This window comes from Zootoca vivipara, chromosome 16, assembly GCF_965207765.1.
Source record: "Zootoca vivipara chromosome 16, rZooViv2.hap1.1, whole genome shotgun sequence".
NCBI classification, from domain to species: domain Eukaryota; kingdom Metazoa; phylum Chordata; class Lepidosauria; order Squamata; family Lacertidae; genus Zootoca; species Zootoca vivipara.
Window position 1 is genome coordinate 33,581,657 of NC_142599.1, and position 25,727 is coordinate 33,607,383.

The window sequence follows — 25,727 nt, forward strand, 5'->3', positions numbered from 1 at the left end:
AAACGGTGTTTCTGTGCGCTGCTCTGGTTCGCCAGAAGCGGCTTAGTCATGCTGGTCACATGACCCAGAAGCTGTACACCGGCTCCATTGGCCAGTAAAGCAAGATGAGCGCCACAACCCCAGAGTCGTCCGCGACTGGACCTAACGGTCAGGGGTCCCTTTACCTTTACCAATGCAATAAATAAATAAAATATCCCACCCTAGCCCTGAAGATGGAAGTTTAGACCTTACATCCAAAATAGCATCCAAAGAATGTATGTTCCTACCCATCAGCAAGGAAGGCGATACGCAGCTTGCGTTAACCACAAGGTTTTATAGTTTTAGGGGAGCCCTCTATTCATTTTTAGCCATGTGCATAAAAAGGAGGTGTATTGATTCATGGCAAAAAGGTCTTTGTGCTTCAAACCTTGGGCCAAGTTTAGTTAGTCAGTCCCCACCCCCCAAACAAGTGCTTATTTGCCAGACTTTATTGTACTACTTTGTCAAAGCGGCACCCTTCCAAATTCTTCTGGTATCTCATTATTGCAAGTACAAACCCTCCAACATTGCTCCGATGAATATAGGGACGTCCCATTCCATAATGATATAATTTTATAGCCTGCCCAGCTGATTGGGTTGCCCCAGCCACTCTGGGCAGCTTCCAACATATATAAAAACGTAACACAACATGAAACATTTTTTTGAAAAAACTTCCCTACACAGGATTGCCTTCAGACGACTTGGAGCATGGGTAGGCAAACTAAGGCCCGGGGGCTGGATCCGGCCCAATCGCCTTCTAAGTCCGGCCCATGGATGGTCCGGGAATCAGCATGTTTTTTCCATGAGTAAAATGTGTCCTTTCATTTAAAATGCACCTCTGGGTTATTTGTGGGGCCTGCCTGGTGTTTTGACATGAGTACAATGTGTGCTTTTATTTAAAATGAATCTCTGGGTTATTTGTGGGGCATAGGAATTCGTTCATTTTTTTCCTTCAAAATATAGTCCGGCCCCCCACAAGTGGACAGTGGACAGGCCCCTTGCTGAATAGGTTTGCTGACCCCTGGAGGGTCGGATAACTCCATACCCTCCAACATTTCTCTGATGTAAAAAGGGACGTCCTAGGGAAAAGTGGGAAATTCCGGGATCAAAACAGAAACCGGGACGGCTTCTCCAAATCAGGAATGTCCCTGGGAAATAGGGACCCTTGGAGGGGCTTGCAAGTAAGGGGTTTGAACCGTAAGATGATATTGTAATAATCTAACGAATTAGGAAATCTAAGAAATGCAGCGACCACAGGTGTCACAGCCAGGCGACGCCCACGTACGAAGGTGGGAACCCATCACTTACCTTGGAAGCCGGCATGAGCTGGAGTTCGGTGTTCTGCCTGAACTGTGGGGGTCGGGGGCGCTCTGGGGGGGCTTGGCTGTAGCTCCGAGGCTCCGGGTGTGTAATCCTGATGGGGAGAACAGGAAGGCTGAGGCCTCGGTATTAGGGGACATATTACAGGCCAACACACACATATACACACACAGAGAGAGACCGACACGCTTTTGCCCCTGGCTCCACCCAGCACTGGAATGCGGCCCCCCATATGTCATCCAGAAGGGAATGCGGCCCTCGGGATGAAAAAGGTTCTAGAGTCTACAAGCAGCCCTCAGGCTCCCAGGGACTTGGATTTCGCCCCAAAGGAGAGAAGAGAGAGAGAGAAATATATTTGCGTAGAAGCACCAAACCCAGGCAAAGCACCAAACCAACACCAGGTAGGAAGGGGGGGGCCTCCACCATTTCATTCACACCCAAAGCTCAGCTGTTGCAGGAACAGCCACATTACCCTCTTTGTTCAGCTGGGCAGATGAATCGCACCCGGGACTCTGCCTCAGTGCTGCAGGGTGAGGGGAGCAGAGTTAGTGTTGCACAGCAGTGTGCGACATTGGGGAGAGGGCGGGGACAGAGGTCCCTTTGTGGGGCACGGGGTGGGTGCGTGGGGACAAGAAATAGCCAAGAGTCAACACAGTGTGAGGAAACAGATGGAAGTTAGGGTAGGAATTATTATTGGATGGCATCCAATTGCGCTCTAAGTAGGCCCATTGAAATTAATGGACCTAAGTTAGTGATGTTGATTAAGGAGTCTGCGGGGGGGGGGGGTATAGTGGCTAGAGTACTGACTGAAGACCTGGGAGACCAGGGTTCAAATCCTCCGCCCAGTCGTGAAGCTCACTGGGTGACCTTGGGCCGGTCACTGTCTCTCAGTTTAAGCTACCTCGCAGGGTTGTTGCAAGGATAAAATGGGGAGAAGGAGGAGCTGTGCATGCCACCTTGAGCCGCTTGGAGGAGAGGTGGGATGAAAACATAATAAACAAATAATTTCAGCGGGTCCACTCCGACTAGGGCTAAAGCGGGATACAACCCACCTCCACAAACAGCTATTTGACTTCTCCATTGCTTGCTGCAGACAAGTCTCCAAGCAACTTCCAAAAGGTTCAGAACATTAAAAGAAATCATAAAAATAAGACATTCCGATAGAGCCACTGGAGATAGCTCATAAAGAAACCCACTAAAAAACATTTCTGCAGCAAGAATATATTCCCACCACGTAGGCCACCGTCCAACACACTCCACTAGGAGACCTGCAAGGAGAGGGGAGTTTCAGCCTGATGCCAATAAAAGAGGAACGATGGCAGCAGGCGGACCTTGGCTGGAAAGAGCACTCCCCAACAACAGAAAAGGCCCCGTTCTTTGGTCGCCACCCTCCAATACTCCTTCAGAGTGAGGAGACCTGGAAAAAGCACTCAAATGAAGACCAAGGGGGGAGGGGGGCGGAATCCAGATAGGGTCATATCGGGAGAGGTGCTATGAAAGATATTGTGGCCCTGAACTGAAAACCAGCATAGGGAAGGAGATCCTTGCATGACGGCTTTGATCCACCTCGGTAATAATAATTTAATAATAATAATTTATTATTTGTACCCCGCCCATCTGGCTGAGTCCCCCCAGCCACTCTGGGCGGCTCCCAACCGAGTGTTAAAACAATACAGCATTAAACTTTAAAAACTTCCCCAAACAGGGCTGCCTTCAGATGTCTTTTAAAAATAGGATAGCTGCTTATTTCCTTGACATCTAATGGAAGGGCATTCCACAGGGCGGGTGCCGCTACCGAGAAGGCCCTCCGCCTGGTTCCCTGTAACCTCACTTCTCGCAATGAGGGAACCGCCAGAAGGCCCTTGGCGCTGGATCTCAGTTTCTGGGCTGGACGATGGGGGTGGAGACCGAGGTATACAGGACCGAGGCCATTTAGGGCTTTAAAGGTCAGTACCAACACTTTGAATTGTGCTCGGAAAGGCACATTTTGGCCTTTAATGGAAAGGAGGGAGGGAGATTCATATCTTTGCTAGGGCAGCCATTTGGAGGGGATGTCGGGGGGGAAGTGGGGGGGGTCATTTCACGGGGGCACCGGTGGAAAGCAGGGCAGGGAACAAAGGTGCGGGGCAAGGAGGGTGTGCCGTCCTTTACCTGTACTGGCAGCTGGTGCCCTTGCCGATCTGCCAGAGGCGCTTGTGCAGGCCGACCCGCTTGGTGCAGTAGATCCCGAGGCAGAGGACCAAGACGAGCAAGAGGGCCGTCAGCACTAAGGCGGTCGAGGTGGCACTGCCCCCTGGGAAGGAGGGGGGGGGGAAGAGGAGACAGAGTGTTATTCAGTGCCAGGCAGACACACGGTCCACAATGCCCCATGCCAGGCTGTATATTCCCCCACTTGCATTCCCACTAACAAAAGAGACCTTGTTCCCAACTCAAGTCACCAGCTCTGAACGCCCCACGCTGTTGTATACAATACGGAGCTATCCACCCACCCGGCAGGAGGAGAGGGGCTGGGGGCTTAAACCTCCCTTCCCAATAGGCTCGAAGCGACTCTCCTCTTCCTTAAGCCGAGAGAAAAGGCAACTAAGAGGTGGCACGATGGGAATCTATAAAATTATGCGTGCGTGGAGACAGTTGTTCTCCCTCTCTCTCAACATACGAGAGCTGGCAGGCGTCCGTGGGTGCCGAATGTTGGAACATTCAGGACAGATCAACAGAAAGTCTTTCTTCACGCAGAGCAGTTAAAACTATGGAACTCTCTGCCACAGGAGGCAGGGATGGCCACCAAATTGGATGGCTCTGAAAGCTGATTAGATGAATTTGTGGAGGACAAAGCTGTTGGTGGCTATGCTTGGCTGCTAGCCACAATGGCTATTGCTCTGAATACTGGGAGTCACAAATGGAGAGAGCTGCTCTCGCACTCGGGTCCTGCTCGCAGGCATTTGGTTGGCCACTGTGAGGGCATGATCCTGGGTCAGATGCCCCTCCTTTGGCCTGATCCAGTTGCACAGCTGTTCTTAAGTTCCTATGAGCAACAGTGGGCTCTTTCCTTTACGCCCTGCCTGTGTTCTTCCTGCAGGCATCCAAGTGGCCACTGTGAGAACAGGATAGTGGATTAGATGGGTCCCTGGCCTGATCCAGCAGGCTCTTCCTAGGATCTTATGGCTTATTCCCTAGAATCTGGCCTTGATACTGATCTCCTCTTGCTATGATGCACTAGGGGTTCCTCCAGACAGGGGTTTGCATCCACTGAAGTCAAGTGACGCAACCAACTTAGACAAGAGTTATTTAAAGGGGTCTACTCTCTGTAGGACTTCGCTTGGGACAACCCTGGGCTGCTGTGCTTTGCAGCTGTGTTCTGCAATGTTAAGAACATGAGGCGAGCCTGCCTGGATCTCCTTACGTTCTTCTCGTCGATGAAAGAAGCATGCATTCGTGGCGGATTTTTACCCGTCCCCCACGCCATCCTCCTTTTAACATTAGGAAGAACTTCCTGACAGTAAGAGCTGTTCGGCAGTGGAATTTGCTACCAAGGAGTGTGGTGGAGTCTCCTTCTTTGGAGGTCTTTAAGCAGAGGCTTGACAGGCATATGTCAAGAATGCTTTGATGGTGTTTCCTGCTTGGCAGGGGGTTGGACTGGATGGCCCTTGTGGTCTCTTCCAACTCTTATGATTCTATGAGCAGTTCTGCAATGCTTCCCCAATGTTATTGCCACCTGGAGGGGGGAGTCTCATGCTATTATACCGTTAACAAAAGCGGGACATAAAAGAGACGCAAACAGCATCAAGAGCAGGATCGCACCCAAAACCGTCCTGATGCCATCAGGAGCACAAACGGTCAGGAATGCAAGATAAAATGTGTGCCTGGAAGGGATGCTAGGGAGATATAATGACCAAGTGGCTGGTTTGTATATGCATGAGTGTCCTTCAAGGCTGCGTTGACCTTTCACTGGGACCTGCTTTCTGGGTCTAAGAATTATGTGCACCTTCAAGTTTTTTAATTTGGAAAAGGAAAGGGGAAAAAGCCAGCCTCGGGCTACAGCACGTTTGGGAAATCACTGTTGTAAAAGAAAGCAGGAGAGAAGAGCAATTGTCTGCCTCCTTTTATGGTATTTTCCATTGCTGTTACTGATGTTTTATTTTTAAAATGGTCTTGCCTTGCAACTTTTACGGCTTCCAGAAGAGGCTTTGAAGACATTGCGTTTCAACACATGACTATGATTTAAATAATGGTGATTGGGTAGATAATAAATAGTAAGTAATAAAATAAAATAGAAATAAGTGATAGAAATAAGACTCCTGGCTAACCATGCCTTTCTTGAGCCGACCGAGTTTTTAAACAGGCCCAGAACGGGTGTCAGATAGGAACGTAAAAACAGCATGGCTGCTGGATCAGGCCAAAGGGTCACCTGCTTCAGGATCCTGTTCTCCCAGTGGTCAACCGGGTGCCCCTAGGGGAACCCTGAAAGCAGGACCTGAAAGCAGCTTATCAATGGCAGCAATGGAAGCTAACGCCTAGAAAAATAGTTGAAGGCCTTTTCAAAGGTTTTGAATGAGAGAAGTTTGTCGAGTCGCATTTAAAGCACTGTGATGCCACTTTAAACAGTCATGGCTTCTCCCAAAGATCCCCAGGATCCGGGGTTTGATAAAGTTGACGAGAGTTAGGAGCAACCCCTATTCCCTCCAGAGAGCTACAATTGACCGTTCAGCCTCTTTGAGAATTGTAGTACTGATCCCCACCCACTGGGCCCCACGGCTACTTACTTGACTCCGTAGCAGCCGACCCGCTGTCTATGCTGCCCCCTGACCCACTGCTCAGGCAGTTCGGAGGGGCCCAGCCAGACTGACAATGGCAGTGTCCTTTGCTGTTACATACCTGCAAACAGGGAAGAAGGACCCACAGAGGGAGGTGACTTGGCAGAATCGGAAAAGGCCAGAGCGCTTTCTTTCCCCCCCTTCACTTCTGCCACATCGTGGACCATGAGCATCCATAAAGGCCCCAATCCGCCTCTATAGGAGACGAGGCTGCTGAAACTCAGCCTCCATCCACGCAATACAGTTAAATCAGTACCATACCACTTTAAATGGGTCACGGCTTCCCCCTGAAGCATCTTGGGAAACTGCAGTTTGTTAAGGGGACTGAGAGTTGTTAGGCAACACCCCCCATTCCCCTCACAGAGCTACAATTCCCAGAGGGGTTTAGCAATCTGTCATCGCAGGGAACTCTGGGAATTGTAGTTCTGTGAGGGGAATGGGGGGGGGCGGACTCCTGGCTCCTAACTCCCCTCCTGCCATACAGTAGAGCAGTGGCAGGTTTAGAGGTGCAGAGGTTCATGATAGTCACTGCCACACCCTTTCCCAAGATTGTACAATAATCTTACAATCCTACTCTGGGTGGTTTCCAACAGAAGAAAAACACAGCAAAACATCAAACGTTAAAAACTTCCCGATACAGGGTGTCTTCTAAAAGGCATATAGTTATTTATCGCCTTGGCATCTTACGGGAGGGCGTTCCACAGGGTGGGCGCCACTTCCAAGAAGGCCCTCTGCCTGGTTCCCTATAGCGTCACTTCTCACAGTGAGGGAACCGCCATAAAGCCATCGGAACCGGACTTCAGTGTCCAGGCTGAACGATCAGGGTGGAGATGCTCCTACAGGTATACAGTCGTACCTTGGAAGTCAAACGGAATCCGTTCCGGAAGTCCGTTCGACTCCCAAAACGTTCAAAAACCAAAGCGTGGCTTCTAATTAGCCTTTCAGCCAGATCTACTATTTTCTGTGCATATTCATGGGCAAATAATTTGGGGTGCTCCGATATCTTCTTTCAGAATGACTTCAGTTGCGTTTTCCCTGAAAGTCCCATTGTCCACAACAGAACATGCACGCCGCTCTCCCGAAACTGAAGCGCCTTGTGATTTCAATGTGTTCCTAAAAGCTTAGCTTTGGAGCATATACAGAACAACCACCCCCCCCCCTCAGTGCTCAGAGAGCCAGGGTGGTGTAGTGGTTAAGAGCGGTAGACTCGTAATCTGGGGAACCGGGTTCGAGTCTCCGCTCCTCCACATGCAGCTGCCGGGTGACCTTGGGCTAGTCACACTTCTCTGAAGTCTCTCAGCCCCACTCACCTCACAGAGTGTTTGTTGTGGGGGAGGAAGGGAAAGGAGAATGTTTAGCCGCTTTGAGACTCCTTCGGGTAATGATAAAGCGGGATATCAAATCCAAACCCTCCTCCTCTTCCTGAGCACCTTTTCCCCAGAGTGACCCTGGGAGCCCATCCTCAGAGGCCGACTCCCCTCCCTTCACTCTGATTGGCTGCTGTCAGCACAAAGGGTGAGAAGACTTCTTCCCAGCGGCTAAAAAGCTCTCCTTTCATGCTGATTGGCTGGCTCTAGGATCCTGGAGGTGGGGACTGGGCTGCAGAAATCCCAATAGGTTCTTCAACAGACACACACAAACACTGCAACCCCGGACAACTACGGCTCTGCCCCCCAAGTCCTTCCACTTACCCCATGGCCGTTGCACTGGCATGCTGGCAGCTTGAGCGAGGAGAGATTTCGACACCGTTGGTCAACACACACCTGCAGCCAGAGAGGGAACATACGGACCATCTCAGAGGAGGCTTGCCCACCTGCCTTGGCATTCCAAGCAGTTTGCGGGGGGGGGGGGGAACCTAGCAAGATGCACCCCCTGCGCCCACACGATGCCCACTCACCTTGCCAGCCCCACAGCCTGTGCCGGGCAACACCATGGCCAGATCCAGGATGTCATCAACAGGAGTCGGGGTGTGATGTGGGCATTCGGGAGCCCTGGTCGTTCTATTCTGTTTTCTAGCGTTGGAGCTGCTGGGTTGGCACTGCAGCCGCCCACACAGGGCGTCCCTGCCAGAAAGGGATTGCAAGTCTTTGACACACTGTTTGCACTTTACTCTCTCCACGTCAAGTCTCTAGCCCTCAAGTTTTTTCAAGTAAACGAAGCGAGACTTCTAGTGTCACCACGGTACAATAATATGGGGGCTTCGGCCATTGCAGAGAAAATAACTCCTATATCCCATGTATTTCTATGGTTAAGGAAGACTCGGGACATTTCTACGCCGTTCAAATGGGATTTCATTTCTTACCTATCAAACTCAGACGAAAGAAAACTCTCTCCCTTTCATGGAAAGCTTCCATAATGTCTTTTATTGCTTTCATTTTTATTATCGCCTCTCTATTTGGAAAATGCAACCTCTGTACTGCTCCCATGTTTGGTAACTTCAATTCTGTTTTTGTTTGTCTATACCAGGCACCCCCAAACTGCGGCCCTCCAGATGTTTTGGCCTACAACTCCCATGATCCCTAGCTAACAGGACCAGTGGTCAGGGATGATGGGAATTGTAGTCCAAAAAATCTGGAGGGCCGAAGTTTGGGGATGCCTGGTTTATATACCTTTGAGCTTACATTATTATTACAATTTTTCAAGGGCTTGGGCTTAGACCTGCAGCATTTCCAGGTAGAACTAGGAAAGTTATACCTGCCAAAAAACCAGGGAAGCTAGTCTCGCCTGCCTGTACAAGGGGTGGTGAGCCTCAGGCCTAGAATCTGCCCCCCCCCCCGCTTGATCTGGTCCTTGGAAATCTTATCAGGCCACACCCCTTCTAACAGGCCACGCCCCCTCACTGGCCCCCATCCTTACAGGGAAAGCACTCACTTTTCTGAACACGGCAAATAGGAACCATTGGCTTGCTGACCACAGTGCCCTTCCAGGTCACCTCTGCCATTCAAAGAGGCCACACAGGCGTCCGAGACAGGGACTGAACCTGCCAGGGGAGACAGAGAGAGAGACAGTCAGGACAGCCAACGACAGCAGCAGCATGATGCCATTTTAATAGTCACGGCTTGAGAATAAATGGGAAAAAAATTAACAGGCAAATTAACCAGATAAATCTTTGTTAGCAACTACTAGGGAACTTTCACCCAAAATGGTGTATGTGTGGTTATTTAACACTGAGGAACCTATCCGATAGCTAGATAGCTCAGCTGGTTAGAGCGTGGTGCTGGCAATGCCAAGGTTGCAGGTTCGATTCCCGTATAGGACACAGTCCTGCATTGCAGGGGGGCTGGGCTAGATGACCCTCAGGGTCCCTTCCAAATCTATGATCCCGGGATAATAACGAGGGAAGCGGAAAAGAAGTGCACAGAAGCAGTTTGAGACCGCTTGGGAAACATCCAGGAGAGGAGGAGCCTTGGAAAGGGCGGAAGGCAAGGAGCATCAGTCCTGGCAACTGGTTCACGGGGGGGGGGGGGGCAAGGCCTACTGGGAAGGGTTGAAGAGCTGGACATTTGTTTCCTTGGATAAAAAGTTAACTTCACTGACAACTGGCTCTGCTTCTTTGTGCTGACCTGCATCTGACTCCAGCCCTGAAAAAAGGGAGAGAGCTGGCGTGCTCGGATCCTGCCTGCAGTTTCCCCAGTTGTTCACTGTGAGAACAGGACGCCGGCTATTAGATGGGCCATTGGTCTCATCCAGGAGGCCCTTCTTATGTTCTTAACTGTTCTGAATTATGGATTTTAAAGTGGCGTAAGCATGCTTTGAATGCATGGTGCGGATGAGGCCAAGAAGCATGGGCGTAGGCAGGGGGGCAGGAGGGGGCAACTGCCCCCCTAGAAGCAAAAGGCTGAGGGGCGCAGCGTGGCAGCCCCAGGCTCCCGCTCCTGGCGCGAAGCTCCAGAGGTGCGGGGAGCGTAGGTGGAGGAGCGCTAAGCGGGAGCGGGGAGAGTAAGCGGAGGAGGCAGCCACAGGCTCGCGTTCCCCGCGTGCCTCTGGAGCTTCGCGCCGGGAGCGAGAGCCTGGGGCCGCCTCCTTGGAAGAGCTGGGAGGCGCAGGCCCCATAGCCCTGCCCACATTCCCACTGTGGCCCCTCCCCTCCCGCCCCTTGCCCCCCCTAATTTTGATCCTGGGTACGCCCCTGCCAAGAAGCAGACCAGGCTTTCTTGGGCGCTTGCCCCAGCCCAACCCTTGAAAAAAACCTCCCACCTGCACAGAGCCCCAAACACCAGCTCACCTGGGCCCCAGAGTTCTTGGCACTGGCTCAAGTAATTGGGGCAGACCCCACCATAGCAGACGGCCTTCCCGTCCCCACACGGCGTCCCGTCTTGCTTGTGGAAGTTGGCCCGGCAACGCGGGGAGGTACCGTCGCAGTATTCGGGGAGGTCGCATTCGTTCTGGGCTTCCCGGCAGGGAAATCCTGCGCTGCGGAGCTGCCAAAGGGACGAAGATGGTGGGAAGAGGGACACAGGTGTTGGCAGAGCCTACAAGGGGGGAGGGGGTGCGCCACACCTCTGGCCCCAGCCGCACCCAACATTTAAAGCGCTATGAATAGTCATGGTTTCCACCCAAAGAATTAGTTAAGGGTGCTGAGAGGTGAAAGGAGACCCTCTCATCCCTCTCCCAGAACTACAGTTCCTGGAGCAATTTAACAATCTACTCCTCTTCACAGGGAACTCTGGGAATTGTAGCTTTGTGAGGAGAATCAGAGTTATGTGGTGAACTGCCCTGAGATCTGTGGATGAAGGGCTGTATACAATTGCTATTAGTAGTAGTAGTAGTAGTAGTAAGCCAGAACACAAAAATGTTATTTCTCGTTGTAACTGATTTTCATACTTGCAAACTGCTTGGAAGCCTATTGCAACATTAAGCAGTATAATAAATTAGTGCAATAAATCAAGTTTCTGGCCATCAAGGAGGTGGACAAATCACAAAAGCGCCTGTTAGGAGTTGCCTGCTGCAAATACACCCCTATATTATTATAATTCATAAAATTTATTTGTAAAAAAAAAAACACAACTCAAATATAGTGGTGCCTCGCTTAATGAATGCCCTGCTTAACGAAATTTCCACTTAACGAAAGGATTTTTCGAGCGTAGGTTGCCTCGCTACACGAATTCGTTTTACGAAAGATTCGTCTAGCGAATCGCGGTTTCCCATAGGAATGCATTGAAATTCAATTAATGCGTTCCTATGGGCAAAAAAAAATTCCAAAAAAATTCAATGCATTCCTATGGGATTCGCTAGACGAATTTTTCGTTATAAGAAAAGACCAGTCGAATGAATTAAATTTGTCTAGCGAGGCACCACTGTAATGTACTACATCAATCAAATAATATTGACATCAAAACCGTCACACAAAAGAGAAAAATCTGGAACACATTCAAAATTTTAAAAGGTAGAGTTAGAACATCGCATGCACACAAAGAGGCTACCGAGAATTAAAAGCTGAAGGCCTGCCGGAAAATATATGTTTTTGTCTGGGGTCTAAATGTATGTATTGATGGCCCCAAGCAGGCCTCTCTGGGGAGAGCATTCTGCAAGCGGGGAGCCACCACTGAAAAGTCCCTGCTCTCACACATGGGACCTCTCAGGGAGGGGGCACCCAGAGAAGGGCCTCAGATAACTATTGCAAGATCAGAGTTGGGGGCTCAAAAGGGGGCCTAAGAGAAACTTGGGGTCAACATGCCTTGTCAGTCACAGGTCTCCCGCATGGGTCAACGACATATACAGATCTTTAGGTGGAACATGCAACTGTGCGCTTTCACTGAAAAGTCAAGTTATCAGAGGGCTTGTGTGAATGAGAATGCAACACCCCTTCGAGGCAGGGCTGAGAAACCACCAGCGGATGTTCCCTCCCCACTCCTCTGCTGCAACAGCTTACCTTGCACTCATGGCAACAGGCTCCCCCCGTGGCACATTGGGCTCCGGGAATCAACTTGCAGGAGCTTGCATTGCAACATGGGTCTCTACAATCCTGAAAGAGGAGAAAGGCTTAAGAACAGTGGAAAAACCCACTGGGCTGCCCCAGATCCTTGCTTAGGCTTCACATGCACAGCTATACCGGGCCGCAGTGAGATGAGCAAAGCCAAAGCAGGCTCTCAGCAAAACGTAGAGGATGCATGCGTCACACCAATTCCAGCTTTCTCACCAACGCTAACTTACTCCTCCGCCAATTACACAGGAGAACTCTCTACTTCAAGGGGACCCTTTTCGGCCTAGGCTTCTGTGCTGAGGCCTCTATATGGACGAGTCATACATGAGGGGACTTAACCTCAAGGCGGCGTGCCTTGGAACAACCCAGTCAGATAGATGGGGTACAAATAATGAAACTTATTATTATTATTATTATTATTACTACTACTACTACTACACAGCAAGGGCATCTGGAAGCTGCATGGGGCAAAGCTGCTGACCTTTAAAGCCCTAAATGGCCTCGGCCCAGTATACCTGAAGGAGCATCTCCACCCCCATCATTCAGCCCGGACACTGAGATCCAGCTCCGAGGGCCTTCTGGCGGTTCCCTCCCTGTGAGAAGTGAAGTTACAGGGAACCAGGCAGAGGGCCTTCTCGGTAGTGGCTCCCGGCCTGTGGAACGCCCTCCCATCAGATGTCTAGGAAATAAACAACTATCTGACGTTTAGAAGACACCTGAAGGCAGCCCTGTTTGGGGAAGTTTTTAATGTTTGATTATTTATTGCCTGATGATGATGATGATGTTGGGAGCCGCCCAGAGCGGCGGGGGGAAACCCAGCCAGATGGGCGGGGTATAAATAAAAAAATAAAATAAAAAGAAGGAGAGGAGGAGGAAGAAAAAGATGGGGAGAGATGTGCCCTTCGTACCACCAGGAGGCCGCAATCGCACTCCTCCTTTTCCTCCACAAGGAAGTTCCCGCAGCGAGAATCCACCAGGCGCCCTGGATCCGGCACATCGAGGAGGCACCACACCCGGTCGCTTTGCAGGATCTGCTGGAGCTTCCGGTGGCTGCAGCTGCTGAAGGCTAAACCGGGCATGAAGCTGGCAGAGAAGAGGGAAGTGGTCAAAGGCGGGGTGTCCTCGAATCCCCTGCGTTTCAGCAATCTACCCAGCCAACCGGGGGGCGGGGAATCCCACGTGCGTGCAGAGGCTCACCCCGTCAGTGGCTCCATGATGCAGCTGCGACCAGGGGGGGAGTTAGGGCCAGAGCCGTCACAGCTGCAGCCAGCGCCATCGTGGTCGAGGCCCAGGTTGTGGCCTAGTTGGTGGGAAAGAGTCGAGGCAATCATCAAGGGGCTGACCGAGTGGTCCTGGAAGAGGGGGAAAGACAGCTGGAGATTGTTCTGCGACTCCCTTTGGTTCGCATTTTTAAGCAAGCCAACCCAATTCGCACTCCTCCTTTATTCATTCATAAAAACGCTTGCATATACCGCTAACTCATAAAGAATAAAGATCCTTAGGTAAGGGCTGGAAAAAAAAAACCCTGTGGGAAAGGAAATGGAAGGACACAGATGGATAAAACGACAGACATCATCCGGAAAAAGAGAAAACACATGAGAGGGGAATATATAATCCATGAGAAGAGATGGAACTGTTTTGTGGTCTATTGGAAAGAGCATTGTGTGGAGAGACTAGAGATTTGTTCATTTCGATTAGTTACTTGTTTTTCTTCCCACTCTCTCTTCCCTTTCTGTAGTTCAATGTACAAGTTAAAAAAACAACAACAAACATTTAATGTGCAAACTACGGAAGGTTACCTTATATATGTAAAACGACATAAAAAGCATACAATAAAATAGAATCAGATAAACATTGTGGAAAGGTGTCTTGTTAACGGCCTCCATAAGCTTGATGAAACAGAAAAGTTTTCAGCAGGCGTTTAAAAGCTGAATTTATTTATATTAGAAGAAATTATATACTTCATTTATTCTTTGTTTTTACTTTTATACTATTCTTCCCAGATCACTCCACTGGTGATCTTGAAAAAGTGTTCTGCACACTTTGTATAAATTACTTTTACATTGCAATGTAGCCAAAACAAAATGTTAGTACTTGGCCAATAAATCATTATTCTATTCTATTCTATTCTATTCTACTTTTGCTAAGCAGATCAGGACTGTGACCCTTTCTGTTTTGTTCCATTTCTCCATAATTCACCCCAAACTCAAAAGCGTATCCATCCATCCATCAATTTATTACAGTCAATAGGCCAAAAGAAACACACCATATGAAACAATCTTGGAGCAAAACAGATTGTAAAGTACTGCACAATGTAAGAACCATCCTATACAAGCTACAATAATTGCACATTAGTCCCTGAAAAAAGGCCCTTACAGTTTCAGGCGGCGAGATGTTCCCTTGCTCCCAGTGTTACTGGCAGAAATTCAGCCACTGCCAGTGATATCTTGGGGTTTTCCTTCCATTAAATATCTAACATAAAACTGAACTGACCTTCCCGGAAGTTTGGCCAGCAAAAGGCCAATTGTCTCCTGCCGAGCTCCAGCATCTAAGTCACTTAAACAGAAGGACAGCTGTCTATAGGTCCCAGCTCCTGACTATTACAGGCCATAATACCCTTAAGGAAAGAGGAGCACCAGCATCCCTGCCCCAAAGCACTTGGGTCGGGAGGATATTAAATCCGGCTGGAACAAAAAGCTCTGCAACATTTAACAACACAAATGAACACGAAGATGCAAACTAGGTCAAACGTCTACACAAATCCAGAATCCTGATATGCTTGGTGGCAGGGCCGGTGCTAGGGTTTTTTGCGCCCTAGGCAAGATCACCTTCTGGCGTCCCCGTCACCCCCCCCCCATTAATAAAAAATAAAATAGAAAAAATAGAAAATAGAAAAAATAGAAGAAGAAAAATAGAAAATAGAAAAAATAAAAATAAAAATAGGAAAAAATAAAAAAGTAGAAAAAACAAAAACAAAAATAAAATAAAAAACAATTGATCCTCTCCTTCTCCTCCCCCCCTCCTGCCTGCTTCCTCTCTTTGCCTGGGAAAGTGCGCTGAGCCTCCGGCCGCCGCCAGAGCTCAGCGCACTTCCCCGGGGCCTGGGCAAAGAGACCCGTGGCGGCTGGGCAAAACAGCGCTGCCACCGCGGGTCTCTTTGCCCAGGGAAGTGCGCTGAGCTCTGGCGGCGACCGGAGGCTCAGCGCACTTCCCCGGGGCCTGGGCAAAACAGCGCTGCCGCCGCGGATCTCTTTGCCCGGGGAAGTGCGCTGTGAGGGTGGCGTTGGCGGCAGTGCGGCCGGCGCCGCGGCGGCCGGGCTCGCCAGCGCCCCCTCCATTTCAGGGGCGGAGCCGAGCAGCCGCCCGCCAGGCTCCGGCGACGCGCATGGAGGCGCCGGGGCCGGCAGCACGGGCAGCCGGCAGGCAGGCGGTGGGCGGCAGGCAGGCTCGACAGCGCCCCCTCCATTTCGGCGCCCTAGGCGATGGCCTAGTTTGCCTAAGTGGAGCCGCCGGCCCTGCCTGGTGGGTCAGTCCCCCCCCCAAAAAAATATCAGAAGTGCTGTTCCACAGCAACCCCAAGCAAGGCTTTCAATGAGGCTGCTCTGGTTCCGTGGAACAGATAATAATACAAAGGATTTATTTTAGCTATAAAAAAACAACGAACATAAAGCATGTGGGTGTTCTTTCTCTGCAGGCAAATTCAAACTGCCACTTCTCCTTCTTTTGTACTCATCACCACCTGTAACTAATCAGCTCACAGTTCTTAAAGTTACAATCATCTTTTCTGTTTCTTTGCAGATTGACTCCTAACAGGCACAAGTACTCACCATGCTGACTCCGCCGGAGCGATGGGAGCAAATCGAACCCTGCGTGGCCGTTCCTATTGAGCCTCCTGTGAATGGAGATCCCCTATGGGGCAGGGCAGGAGAAAGAAGTGTGGGAGAAGATCACCAAAACGGGGGAGAGAGATAAGGTTTAACACAAGACAAGAGCCAAGTACACATTGGGAATCCTGCCACAGCTGAGTGGGCAGGCACGAAGGGGGCAGGCTTCTGGATAGCCCCGCCCACAGCCCTGGTTAGTGTCAATAGTGCAGGCCACAATCCCTGCCTGGCCAAACACACAGCACCCATAACTCAGGCTAAGCCCCTGGCACTCCTGGGGCAAGTACCCAGTATACCTAAAGGAGTGTCTCCACCCCCATCGTTCTGCCCGGACACTGAGGTCCAGCGCGCTGAGGGCCTTCTGGCAGTTCCCTCGTTGCAAGAAGCCAAGTTACAGGGAACCAGGCAGAGGGCCTTCTCGGTAGTGGCACCCACCCTGTGGAACGCCCTCCCACCAGATGTCAAAGAGAAAAACAACTACCAGACTTTTAGGAGACATCTGAAGGCAGCCCTGTTTAGGGAAGCTTTTAATGTTTAATAGATTATTGTATTTTAATATTCTGCTGGCAGCCACCCAGAGTGGCTGGGGAAACCCAGCCAGATGGGCGGAGTATAAATAAATTATTATTATTATTACTACCCAGAATGCACCAAACGAAGACCCAGGCTGCTCCGTCTACCTCACTTTGCCGGTCCAACCCCTCCTACACTCCCCCACTAGGGATTCTCTGGAGCCCTTCCTAATAATAATAATAATAATAATAATAATAATAATAATAATAAACAACTTTTATTTGTATCCCACCCTCCCTGGCCGAGACTGGGCTCAGGGCGGCTAACCCTCAGGCTCCTTACATGATAAGCTGGATGCTGTCATGTGGGATCCGAGGAAGCAGTTCCTCCTGCCTCCACCGCAGGAGCCGCTCCAGAACCGCCCGGGGGGAACCGTCCACAGAAACACGGTTCCCCTTGTTCCAGACTTCGAGGCCGACGAGAGCCACCCGCAGACCAACCGTCCGGTAAAACTGGGCAGGGGAGGGGAAGAAAATGGGAGAGAGAGGGGTTTTTAAAGAAAGGAAAGGAAAGGAAAAAGCCAGAGAGCAAGAGAAAAAAATCATTCATTCATTCATTCAAATAATTATTAATTTTGCAAGGCGGTACACAGACAAAAAAGTACAAGATCATCATAAAAGTGTCAAGCACATCAGTCAAAGCTGCTTGGCAAAGATTTGCACATTCGAAAGGCCCTGTCTGAATAATACAAGAGGTTTCTTTTTTTAGAAGACATCCAAATACCAATCAGAGATGATTCCTGTCGAAACTAGTGGAAGGGATTTCCACAGGTTGGGACCCTGCCATACAAAAGGCTCTGCCCCTGGCAAAGACGAGCCGGCCCTCAGGAGCGTCAGCCATCAAAGTGTCCCCTCAGAAGACCTCAGCCCAGAAGGCAGAGCTGAAGAAAACAGCAACCCTTAAGGTTCTTGGGTCCTAAGCTGTGAATTTCCTGCTGAGCTCTCCCCCCAAAATTACTCTCCGTGCGAGGTAAACACTGAAATATTTGGAGAAATGTATTTTTAAAGCAAAAGCAAAGACAGTTCCCCAATATATATGAAGCTGCCTGGTGTCAGGGGAGACCATTGGCCAACTTAACACAGAACTGCCTAGCCAACCTCCCCTAACCTGGAGGATTTGGACTACAACTCCCATCATCCCTGACAATCAGCCATGCTGGCTAGGGGGGGGGTGATGGGAGCTGGAGTCCAAGGATGTTGTCAAACTACAATTCCCACATACGCCACCCACATCCGCCTAGGGCAGCCACTCACCCCGTCCATGTGGCTGGCGATCTCTAGCATCCGTGTCTGCGTCCAGTTGAGGTCGGGGTTCAGCTCAAACTGAAAAGGAAACAGAAGCGGAGGTGGTGGGAAGGGACTTCAGACACTGAGGGCCAAGCTCAGCCCTCTGCATCTCTCTGTCTGGCCCTCAGAACTCTCCCCAGGCCACGCCCCTCCTCAAACACTTCTGCCTGGCAGCAATGTGCGCATGAATGCTGATCATGCCTCCTGCTACTCTGCACAGAAGGTGGGAAGTATGCAAGTACAAAGAAAAACCTCAGATTTCCTGCACGACAAAGTTAAGGCCCTATCCTGTGCCACATGTTTAAAGCCCAGATGCTGGAACAGGTCTGGGTTCGCTATGGAATTCCTGTATTTATATACAGTGGTACCTTGGTTGTCGAAAGGGCTTGGCTCCCGAAAAAATCGGCTCCCAATGACGCAAACCCGGAAGGAAGTGTTCAGGTTTGCAAATGTTTTTAGAAGCCGAATGTCCGACGCGGTGTCCAATTGAGTGCAGGAAGCTGCTACAGCCAATCGGAAGCCACACCTTGGTTTTCAAACGGTTCCGGAAGTCGAACAGATTACTGGATAGGATTAAGTTCGAGAACCGAGGTACCAATGTATAATATTTTAAGTTTTTCAAACATTTTCACAATAACCTTCAAATCAAATAATTACATTCCTTCATAAGTTGACTTTCTGACCCTCACCTCCACGGTGTTTTTACTCGAACCTTTTCTACTTTACTTTTTATCTCCAATGGAATTCCTGTAATTTTATTTATTTTCTATAATTTACACACCGCTCGGTTTAAAAACAAAACAAACAACAACAACCCACCTCAAAGCGGTTTACGGAGAGAATAAAACGAAGGAATCATCAGCATAAATGGTTAAAAACAATTTTAAGCACAGAAATGAAACCTGCAATAAACAGGCTAAAACATACATTAAAAAAAACCTCTAGGTGTCTGGGTAGGAACGCCTAAGCAGAAATGTTTTTAGCAGGCGCTGAGAAGAGTCCAGCGAAAGCATCTGCCTGATGTCAAGAGGCAGAGAGTTCCAAAGTTGCTGGTGCTGCTACAGGAAAAGATCAATTTCTTACGAATGTGGAGTGGGTATTATGTGGCACTTGTAGTTGTGCCAGTTGCACAGCTTGGCAAGTGGGCACGTCTGGGGCCCCACGATCGACAGGTAAACTGGTCCCAGTTGTTAAGGGCTTTATAGCTTGAACTTGTTGTTGCTGTTTAGTCGTTTAGTCGTGTCTGACTCTTCGTGACCCCATGGACCAGAGCATACCAGGCACTCCTGTCTTCCACTGCCTCCCGCAGTTTGGTCTGACTCATGTTGGTAGCTTCGCAAACACTGTCCAACCATCTCGTCCTCTGTCGTCCCCTTCTCCTTGTGCCCTCCATCTTTCCCAACATCGGGGTCTTTTCCAGGGAGTCTTCTCTTCTCATGAGGTGGCCAAAGTATTGGAGCCTCAGCTTCACGATCTGTCCTTCCAGTGAGCACTCAGGGCTGATTTCCTTCAGAATGGAGAGGTTTGATCTTCTTGCAGTCCATGGGACTCTCAAGAGTCTCCTCCAGCACCATAATTCAAAAGCATCAATTCTTCGGCGATCAGCCTTCTTTATGGTCCAGCTGGCAGCAAATCAACAACCAGTCCAATTCTCCAAGAACATGTGTTTTATATGGTGACTAGGCCTCACTCCTGCAATTGTGCAGATTCCTCCCTTCAGGGGCTACTTTTGGATGAGCAGATTATGTACTGAGGGTTTACTTTCTTCCCGCTTCTCCTCCGTGTTTAGCCATTGCTGAGTTAGCATGTCCTTGTGTCAACTTCTTAGCTCCATTCTAGCCATTCTAGCCAATAGTTTGCGAACTATTTTTGGAAGCCAAACATCCGATGGAGCTCCCGCAGCTTCCGATTGGCTGCAGGAGCTTCCTGCAGCCAATCAGAAGCCGCGCTTTGGTTTCCGAACATTTTGTAAGTCAAACGGACTTCCGGAATGGATTCTGTTCAACTTCCGAGGTACGACTATACTTAGAGCAGCTCTGAATGCCACAACTTAAAGACCTATAGATTTCTTTACCTTTTCAACCAGTCACCTTACCAGATGTACCATCTTTCTGTGTACCACGACTGCAATAGATTTACCAAACGGCAACAGATTAAACCATCGGAAACATTCAACGCAGATTTTCCCGGGGATTTGGTTTCCGGTGGGGACGGTGAGGGAATGAAGAGAAAGAGGGAAACCTCTCCTCATTGAGATCTGGCAACTTAAGGAATCGGTCCATTGGGAAATGTCCCTCACTGGGTAAAACTGCACATTTGTGATCCATTTTAGAAGAGACACGCTTCCTTTCTGGGAAGCTACGAGGAATGTGTTTGCGTTTGTGTTAAGGGCTTTGCCATGGAGGGCCGGGGGGTGGGGGCCGGTAGGAGCATCGTCTCACCTCTGCCTGGTCGGCCACCATCACCAGCTCCACAAATCCACGTTCAGGCTTCGCCTCTCGCTTCGCCTGGGAGACGGGGCAAAAAACACTGTTAAACACACCTGGATTGCTACTGCCGGTCAGAGTAAGCAGCACAGGGCCAGCAGGGCTGATGCTCTGGCCCAGGTGTTCAAAACGTACCCTTTGTAGCCAGCTGCGCTCGGGCTGAGGCCGCGGGTGGAACTGTCCCCGGGACAGAGACACCAGCACGCATTCCCCTGTCTCTTGCCTGACCGACTCAAGTCTGTAGGCCCTCGTACCCTGATTCTCTTCTGCGCTGGACTCCAGGCTGTAGCTCCTGTCGCTGGACACAACCAGCAGACCACTGGGAGGGCAGAAAGGGAAAAAAACACGTCAACTTCGAGCCCCATTTTTGCCCACGGAAAACCACAAGAGGGAAAAGAAGCTGCTCAGGGGCGATCCCTCCGCCCTCCCATAGAGCTTCGCCTCGTCCAGCCGCTCCTCATACCTTAGCCCAGAGCAAACGCAGACATTGGCCCAGGAGTCTCGGTAGCCCTGGATCTTGCCTCGATAGCAGCAATTGCCCTGGAAGACGGAGAAAGCAAGGAGAATAAGCACAGCCTCCCAAGTTTGGCATTATCAGCCCCCCCCCGTCCCCACCCCCTGCTTTTCTCACAGGAGATTTGCCCCTTCCCCTTGACCACAGTGGCCACATGACCTGGGATAGCTCAGTCGGTACAGAAAGAGACTCCTCATCTCAGGGTCCCCACATTTGGGCAAAGGATTCCTGCACTGCTGGGACCTCTGCAAGTCTATAAACATCTGCACCATACATTGTAAAGCACTGTGATGCTGTTCTATGGCTTCCCCCAAAGAATTCTGGGAGCTGGAGTTTGCTAAGGGTGCTGAGCGTTGTCAGGCGGCCTCCCTACTCCCCTGAAGGAGCTGCAATTCCCGGAAGGGTATAACAACAGATTCCTCGTCTTCATAGGAAACTTTGGGAACTGTAGCTCTGCGAGGGGATCAGGGGTCTCCTAGCAACTCTCAGCACCCTTCACAAACTACACCTCCCAGAATTCTTTGGGGGAAGCCTGACAGCTTAAAGAGCTTTAAATATAACCCATAACCCTTCCCAGCTCCAAAATAAGCTTTTTTTGAAATACAACAACCAGAACGGTACAGAGTGTGGTTGGACTATGAAAGCTGCCTTTTCCCCAACGTGAAATCTGCCTTTTTCAGAGTTTCCGCCCACAGGCTGGACCTTATTTCCGCAAACCCTCTGCTGCCGTGACCCCAATCTCTCTTTCCTGGCCAATCGCTGCCCGCTCAGACCCCAGCCTGCTTCTCCAGCCCTGGAGCTGCCACCTCCACTGAAACTTCTGCATCGTGGCAGAGTCGCAGCTGGCAGAGGAGGTGAGCTCAGGAATAAACATTCCCCAGGCCCCGGATCTGCCAGCAGAGGAATGGGCTACGCAGAGCCAGAAAAACAGATGCCCACCTCCGTGCTCGTCGGACGCGTCGCCCTCTCCCCGTTGGACAGGTAATAGACGAGTCCTTGGGTGCCTGCCAGCAGCTCCCTACGATGGAAGACATACAAATCAGCAGGGACAGACCGTGGATTTGGAGGACGCAGGAAGGTTGCAGGGGAAAGATGGCAGCAAAGCTCCTTTTTTTTAATTCGCCCCTTGAATCAGAACCACGAGGCTGGAAGCTCAATTGATTTTTAGGCGAGGGAACCCTGGCAGGGAACCTGCCTTGCATGCAGAAGGTCTCAGGCTCAACCTCCAGCAGCATCTTCAGACAGGGCTGGGAATATCCCTTTCTCTGAAATGCTGGAGCACCACAGGTTAGATCAGACTGAGCTTAGATGGCCCTTTGGCCTGATCCTGCAGGGATCTCGGGTGGTTACTGCGGCTCTCAAGCTCTTTTCTCCAGGCCACACTTTCAGAATAAACATTTGCTCGTGCCACGCTGAATTTTTCAACGGTAAAGAAATGCAATGGAAAACGAAAAGATCGCAACTGGGTTTGTCCTCAACGTTGCTCAACGCTCTCAGTTTGAGAAGATATCTGGCCATATTCTGCAATTTTTATTTTATTTTTGATACTATACAGGCAACAGCCGTTTTGCACGGGGGTTACAATCCTGACCCTTGCATGTGTTGGAGGAGCATACAAAACCTTCCCCCTTTTCTGGCCACTTATGGGTTTGTTGCGATAGTCACACACATATTGGACCAGCAAAAAAAACCAGCTGTCGCCTGTACTACACTGAAATGTTTAAACATTTCTCTGATTCTCCTTGCATCTCCCTGCCACACTTGACACCCTCTGTGTGACACCCTTGGAGAACCACTGGATTACACTAAGTTTCGGGGAGGGGGTTAGGATAAAATGGTGGACATGACCCCCTGCTTTATTTCCTGTGGGTTGTTTTCATAATGTGATGGTGGCTGCGGAGTATGGAAGCAGGAGCCAAAATAATTCCAGGGGCAAAGCTAGAGATTTCTTGTTAGAAGGCCCTCATCACTTCTGCCAATGATGCTAACTTGAACTCACCGATTCTGTACCAAGTCCAGGAGGAGGCGATCTCCCTCGACCTCCAGCGCAACCCTCAGCCGAGCCGGGAAGCCCTGAGACCCCTGAAAAGGAGAGATGCCCAAAGAGGTGATGGTTGGCAAAAGGAGACAGAGAACCCATCCTGTTTTTTTCTGTGTGGACAGATCCCACCCGCCCCTGCTTAGTAGGAAGGGATATCGCTTAAAAATGGAAAGCGTAGTGCTGGTGGTCAACAAAAGAGGTTTAAAGATTGTCTCAAGGCAATTTTTTTAAAAAAATGTAGTATAAACACCGACAATAGGAAAACACTGGCCTGCGAGTGCTCCAGTTGGAGAACAGCCTTTTCCAAAGGTGTCATGGGCTTTGAAGACACTCGAACTCAGGACGCAAGGGAGAAACGTGCTAAGAGGAAGGCACGCTTGGCAAATCCACACCGTGATCAACTCCCGCCTGGAAGCCAATGTCCCCACTGTGGAAGGACGTGTGGGTCCAGAATTGGCCTCCACAGTCACTTACGGACCCATTGTTAAAATCGTGTTTATGGAAGACAATCTTACTCGGCTACGAGTGATCGCCAAAGAAAGAAAGAAAGAAAGATCGCTGTGAGCCAGAGCTAATGACTGAGACCACCCACTTGCGCCAGATCTCTGCAGGCTAAACTCTTTCCAAAAGTGCCCCCTTCACCAAGGCCAAACCTAGGGCAGGGAGAAAAAAGCTCCTTTCGTCCCCTTGATGGCAGGAAGCGCCTCGCCCAGCTTAGCTCATTGTCCTGCAGGCGTGAAGGGGAGCGGGGGGGGGTTGTACGCGACCCAGCATGCTGCACAGGGGTGTCTGCTTCCCCCCACCCAGCCTTTCCTGCCCAGGAGTAATACCCGGAAATGCTTGGAGGTCAGGCATAGGACTGGGAGGGCAGGCCGAAGGCTTGGAGAGGGGGAGCCGAATGGCACCGGTTGCAGAGCACGATGAGCTCATTTGGCCAGCTCAGCTCGAGGTCACGGCGTCACCGCAGCTGCTCCACTGCCCCCCTTTCCGACTGCCTCCAGCTTTTTTCTCCCAGTTAACAGATCTCTCTCCAGCCAGAAAGCCGGCAGGGAAACTCACCAAGGCCGCCTCCTTCAGGCTGACAGGCTGCCCACCCTGCAGGATCGTTGGTGAGATGGGCCACGAACAGGTCCTGTCATCCCATGGCCGCTGAGTCCCAACATCTGAAATTGGGAATGGGCAACGGGTTACACTCAAGTTTCATGTTTTCCTGCAATCTTAAATTTGGCTCACCGCTCCAATCTACGATTAATTTTTTTTCAAGCTCTCGTGGAACTTCACCAGCTTTTCAGCGTCAATTTCTCCCCACGAGGTTTTGTTTCACTATACAGTGGTACCTCGGTTTGAGTACACAATTGGTTCCGAAAGTCTGTACTTAACCTGACGCGTACTTAACCTGACGCGAACTTTCCCACTGAAAGTAATGGAAAGTGGATTAATCTGTTCCAGACAGTCCGTGGAGTACTTAAACTGAAGCATACTTAACCTGAAGCGAACTTTCCCATTGAAAGTAATGGAAAGTGGATTAATCGGTTCCAGATGGGTCCGCGGAGTACTTAAACTGAAAGTACTCAAACCAAAGCGTACTTAAACCGAGGTATGACTGTATAACACATATAAAACCACAGGGACTTAACAAGTGAAAAATGAAACCACAAAATAGGCACGTAGAATGAAATCCAGTAGCACATGGGTTAAAGCAGGCATCCCCAAACTTCGGCCCTCCAGATGTTTTGGACTACAATTCCCATCTTCCCCGACCACTGGTCCTGTTAGCTAAGGATCATGGGAGTTGTAGGCCAGAACATCTGGAGGGCCGCAGTTTGGGGATGCCTGGGTTAAAGCAACAATCAAGAGTATCACCGATATCGGACTATCAAGTTCCAGATTTGCCAGGAATGAAAGCGATGGTTTTGCCGCATGCGTGATAAAGGGGCGCCATATCACATAAAAAGTGTCTGGAGGTTCTCATCCTTCTTGATTTCAGTGCTAATTTCTCGTGCCTGTTTTTTGGTATGCAATTTCACCTATTATTTTTGCAAAACGGCCTTTTCCTAAACACAATGCACTGTGCTGCATGCCTTTTGGACTAATGCGTGCATTTTGACGCACACAATGTCCTGGTATATGTATTTGAAGACCCCGTAACTCAGCTGGAGGACGGAACTGCAAAATTTGGAGAACTGCGCATTTCAAAGGAGCGCGTTCTGGTGTGCAGATTGTTCTGGGAAGTGCAGATATGGCAAGTTCCCCTTTAAATGCAAACGGAAACAGATTTCTTCTCCAGTGCCACATGGAATGCCAAAAAAAACCCCAAAGCTTTCTTTGCTCCATCCACTTGAAAGCCCTCCCCCCCCCAGCTTTTATGCCCAGCCATGTATTAAATCCGTATCTTGGAAAGTCTGGATTCCCCATGGTGAAAGCTTGCTATGCCGTCACCTCAATGAATAATGCAAATGGACACTGTTATAAACAGTTGCAATGCCTAATTGGTTCAGCTTCTGAAAGGCGTGGAAACAGTCGCAGACAGAACTTCGGCCCTGCAGATATTGCTGGGCTCCCCAACTCCCACCATCTCTAACCACTAGCCATACTGGCTGTGAGGCCGATGGGAGGCAGAGCCTTGAGTGCTGGTGGTCTGACCTTTGGAGGGGGCCACAAGTTCCCTAGATCTGCCCTACCTTCTGAGTCTCTCTGCAGACTTTGAAGATCTTAAGGACTAGAAACCTGTGTGGCGTTGTGCACAGGTTTTTTTAAAAGCTATTACTATTCTTTTGCACGCACGAGCAGCCTTAGAACTGAAATACAAGCAAGATTATGCCACAATACACTTCTCCCTCCCCTCCTTCCAAGGAACTAAAGAAAGGACTT

At 50.0% G+C, this 25,727-nt stretch overlaps 1 protein-coding gene across 8 annotated transcripts in view; it reads right to left on the reverse strand.

The window, feature by feature from the left end:
• ADAM15 (ADAM metallopeptidase domain 15) overlaps positions 1 to 25,727 on the reverse strand; it is a 40,734-nt gene that overhangs the window by 9,666 nt on the left and 5,341 nt on the right. For 4 of the 8 annotated variants that reach the window (XM_035098439.3, XM_088659163.1, XM_035098435.3 and 1 more), the window contains exons 2-21: positions 23,916 to 24,019; positions 22,815 to 22,897; positions 21,755 to 21,833; positions 20,765 to 20,841; positions 20,437 to 20,620; positions 20,257 to 20,322; positions 17,783 to 17,851; positions 16,812 to 16,981; positions 15,900 to 15,981; positions 13,270 to 13,424; positions 12,981 to 13,155; positions 12,022 to 12,114; positions 10,375 to 10,570; positions 9,021 to 9,129; positions 8,047 to 8,212; positions 7,841 to 7,912; positions 6,099 to 6,210; positions 3,490 to 3,631; positions 1,811 to 1,861; positions 1,327 to 1,432 (exon numbers count right to left, since the gene is read on the reverse strand). In XM_035098439.3, the coding sequence (XP_034954330.3) occupies positions 1,327 to 1,432; positions 1,811 to 1,861; positions 3,490 to 3,631; positions 6,099 to 6,210; positions 7,841 to 7,912; positions 8,047 to 8,212; positions 9,021 to 9,129; positions 10,375 to 10,570; positions 12,022 to 12,114; positions 12,981 to 13,155; positions 13,270 to 13,424; positions 15,900 to 15,981; positions 16,812 to 16,981; positions 17,783 to 17,851; positions 20,257 to 20,322; positions 20,437 to 20,620; positions 20,765 to 20,841; positions 21,755 to 21,833; positions 22,815 to 22,897; positions 23,916 to 24,019 (2,291 nt within the window). The remainder of the gene's footprint in view (positions 1 to 1,326; positions 1,433 to 1,810; positions 1,862 to 3,489; positions 3,632 to 6,098; positions 6,211 to 7,840; positions 7,913 to 8,046; positions 8,213 to 9,020; positions 9,130 to 10,374; positions 10,571 to 12,021; positions 12,115 to 12,980; positions 13,156 to 13,269; positions 13,425 to 15,899; positions 15,982 to 16,811; positions 16,982 to 17,782; positions 17,852 to 20,256; positions 20,323 to 20,436; positions 20,621 to 20,764; positions 20,842 to 21,754; positions 21,834 to 22,814; positions 22,898 to 23,915; positions 24,020 to 25,727) is intronic. The other 4 variants (XM_035098440.3, XM_088659164.1, XM_088659162.1 and 1 more) reach the window with 1 other exon arrangement.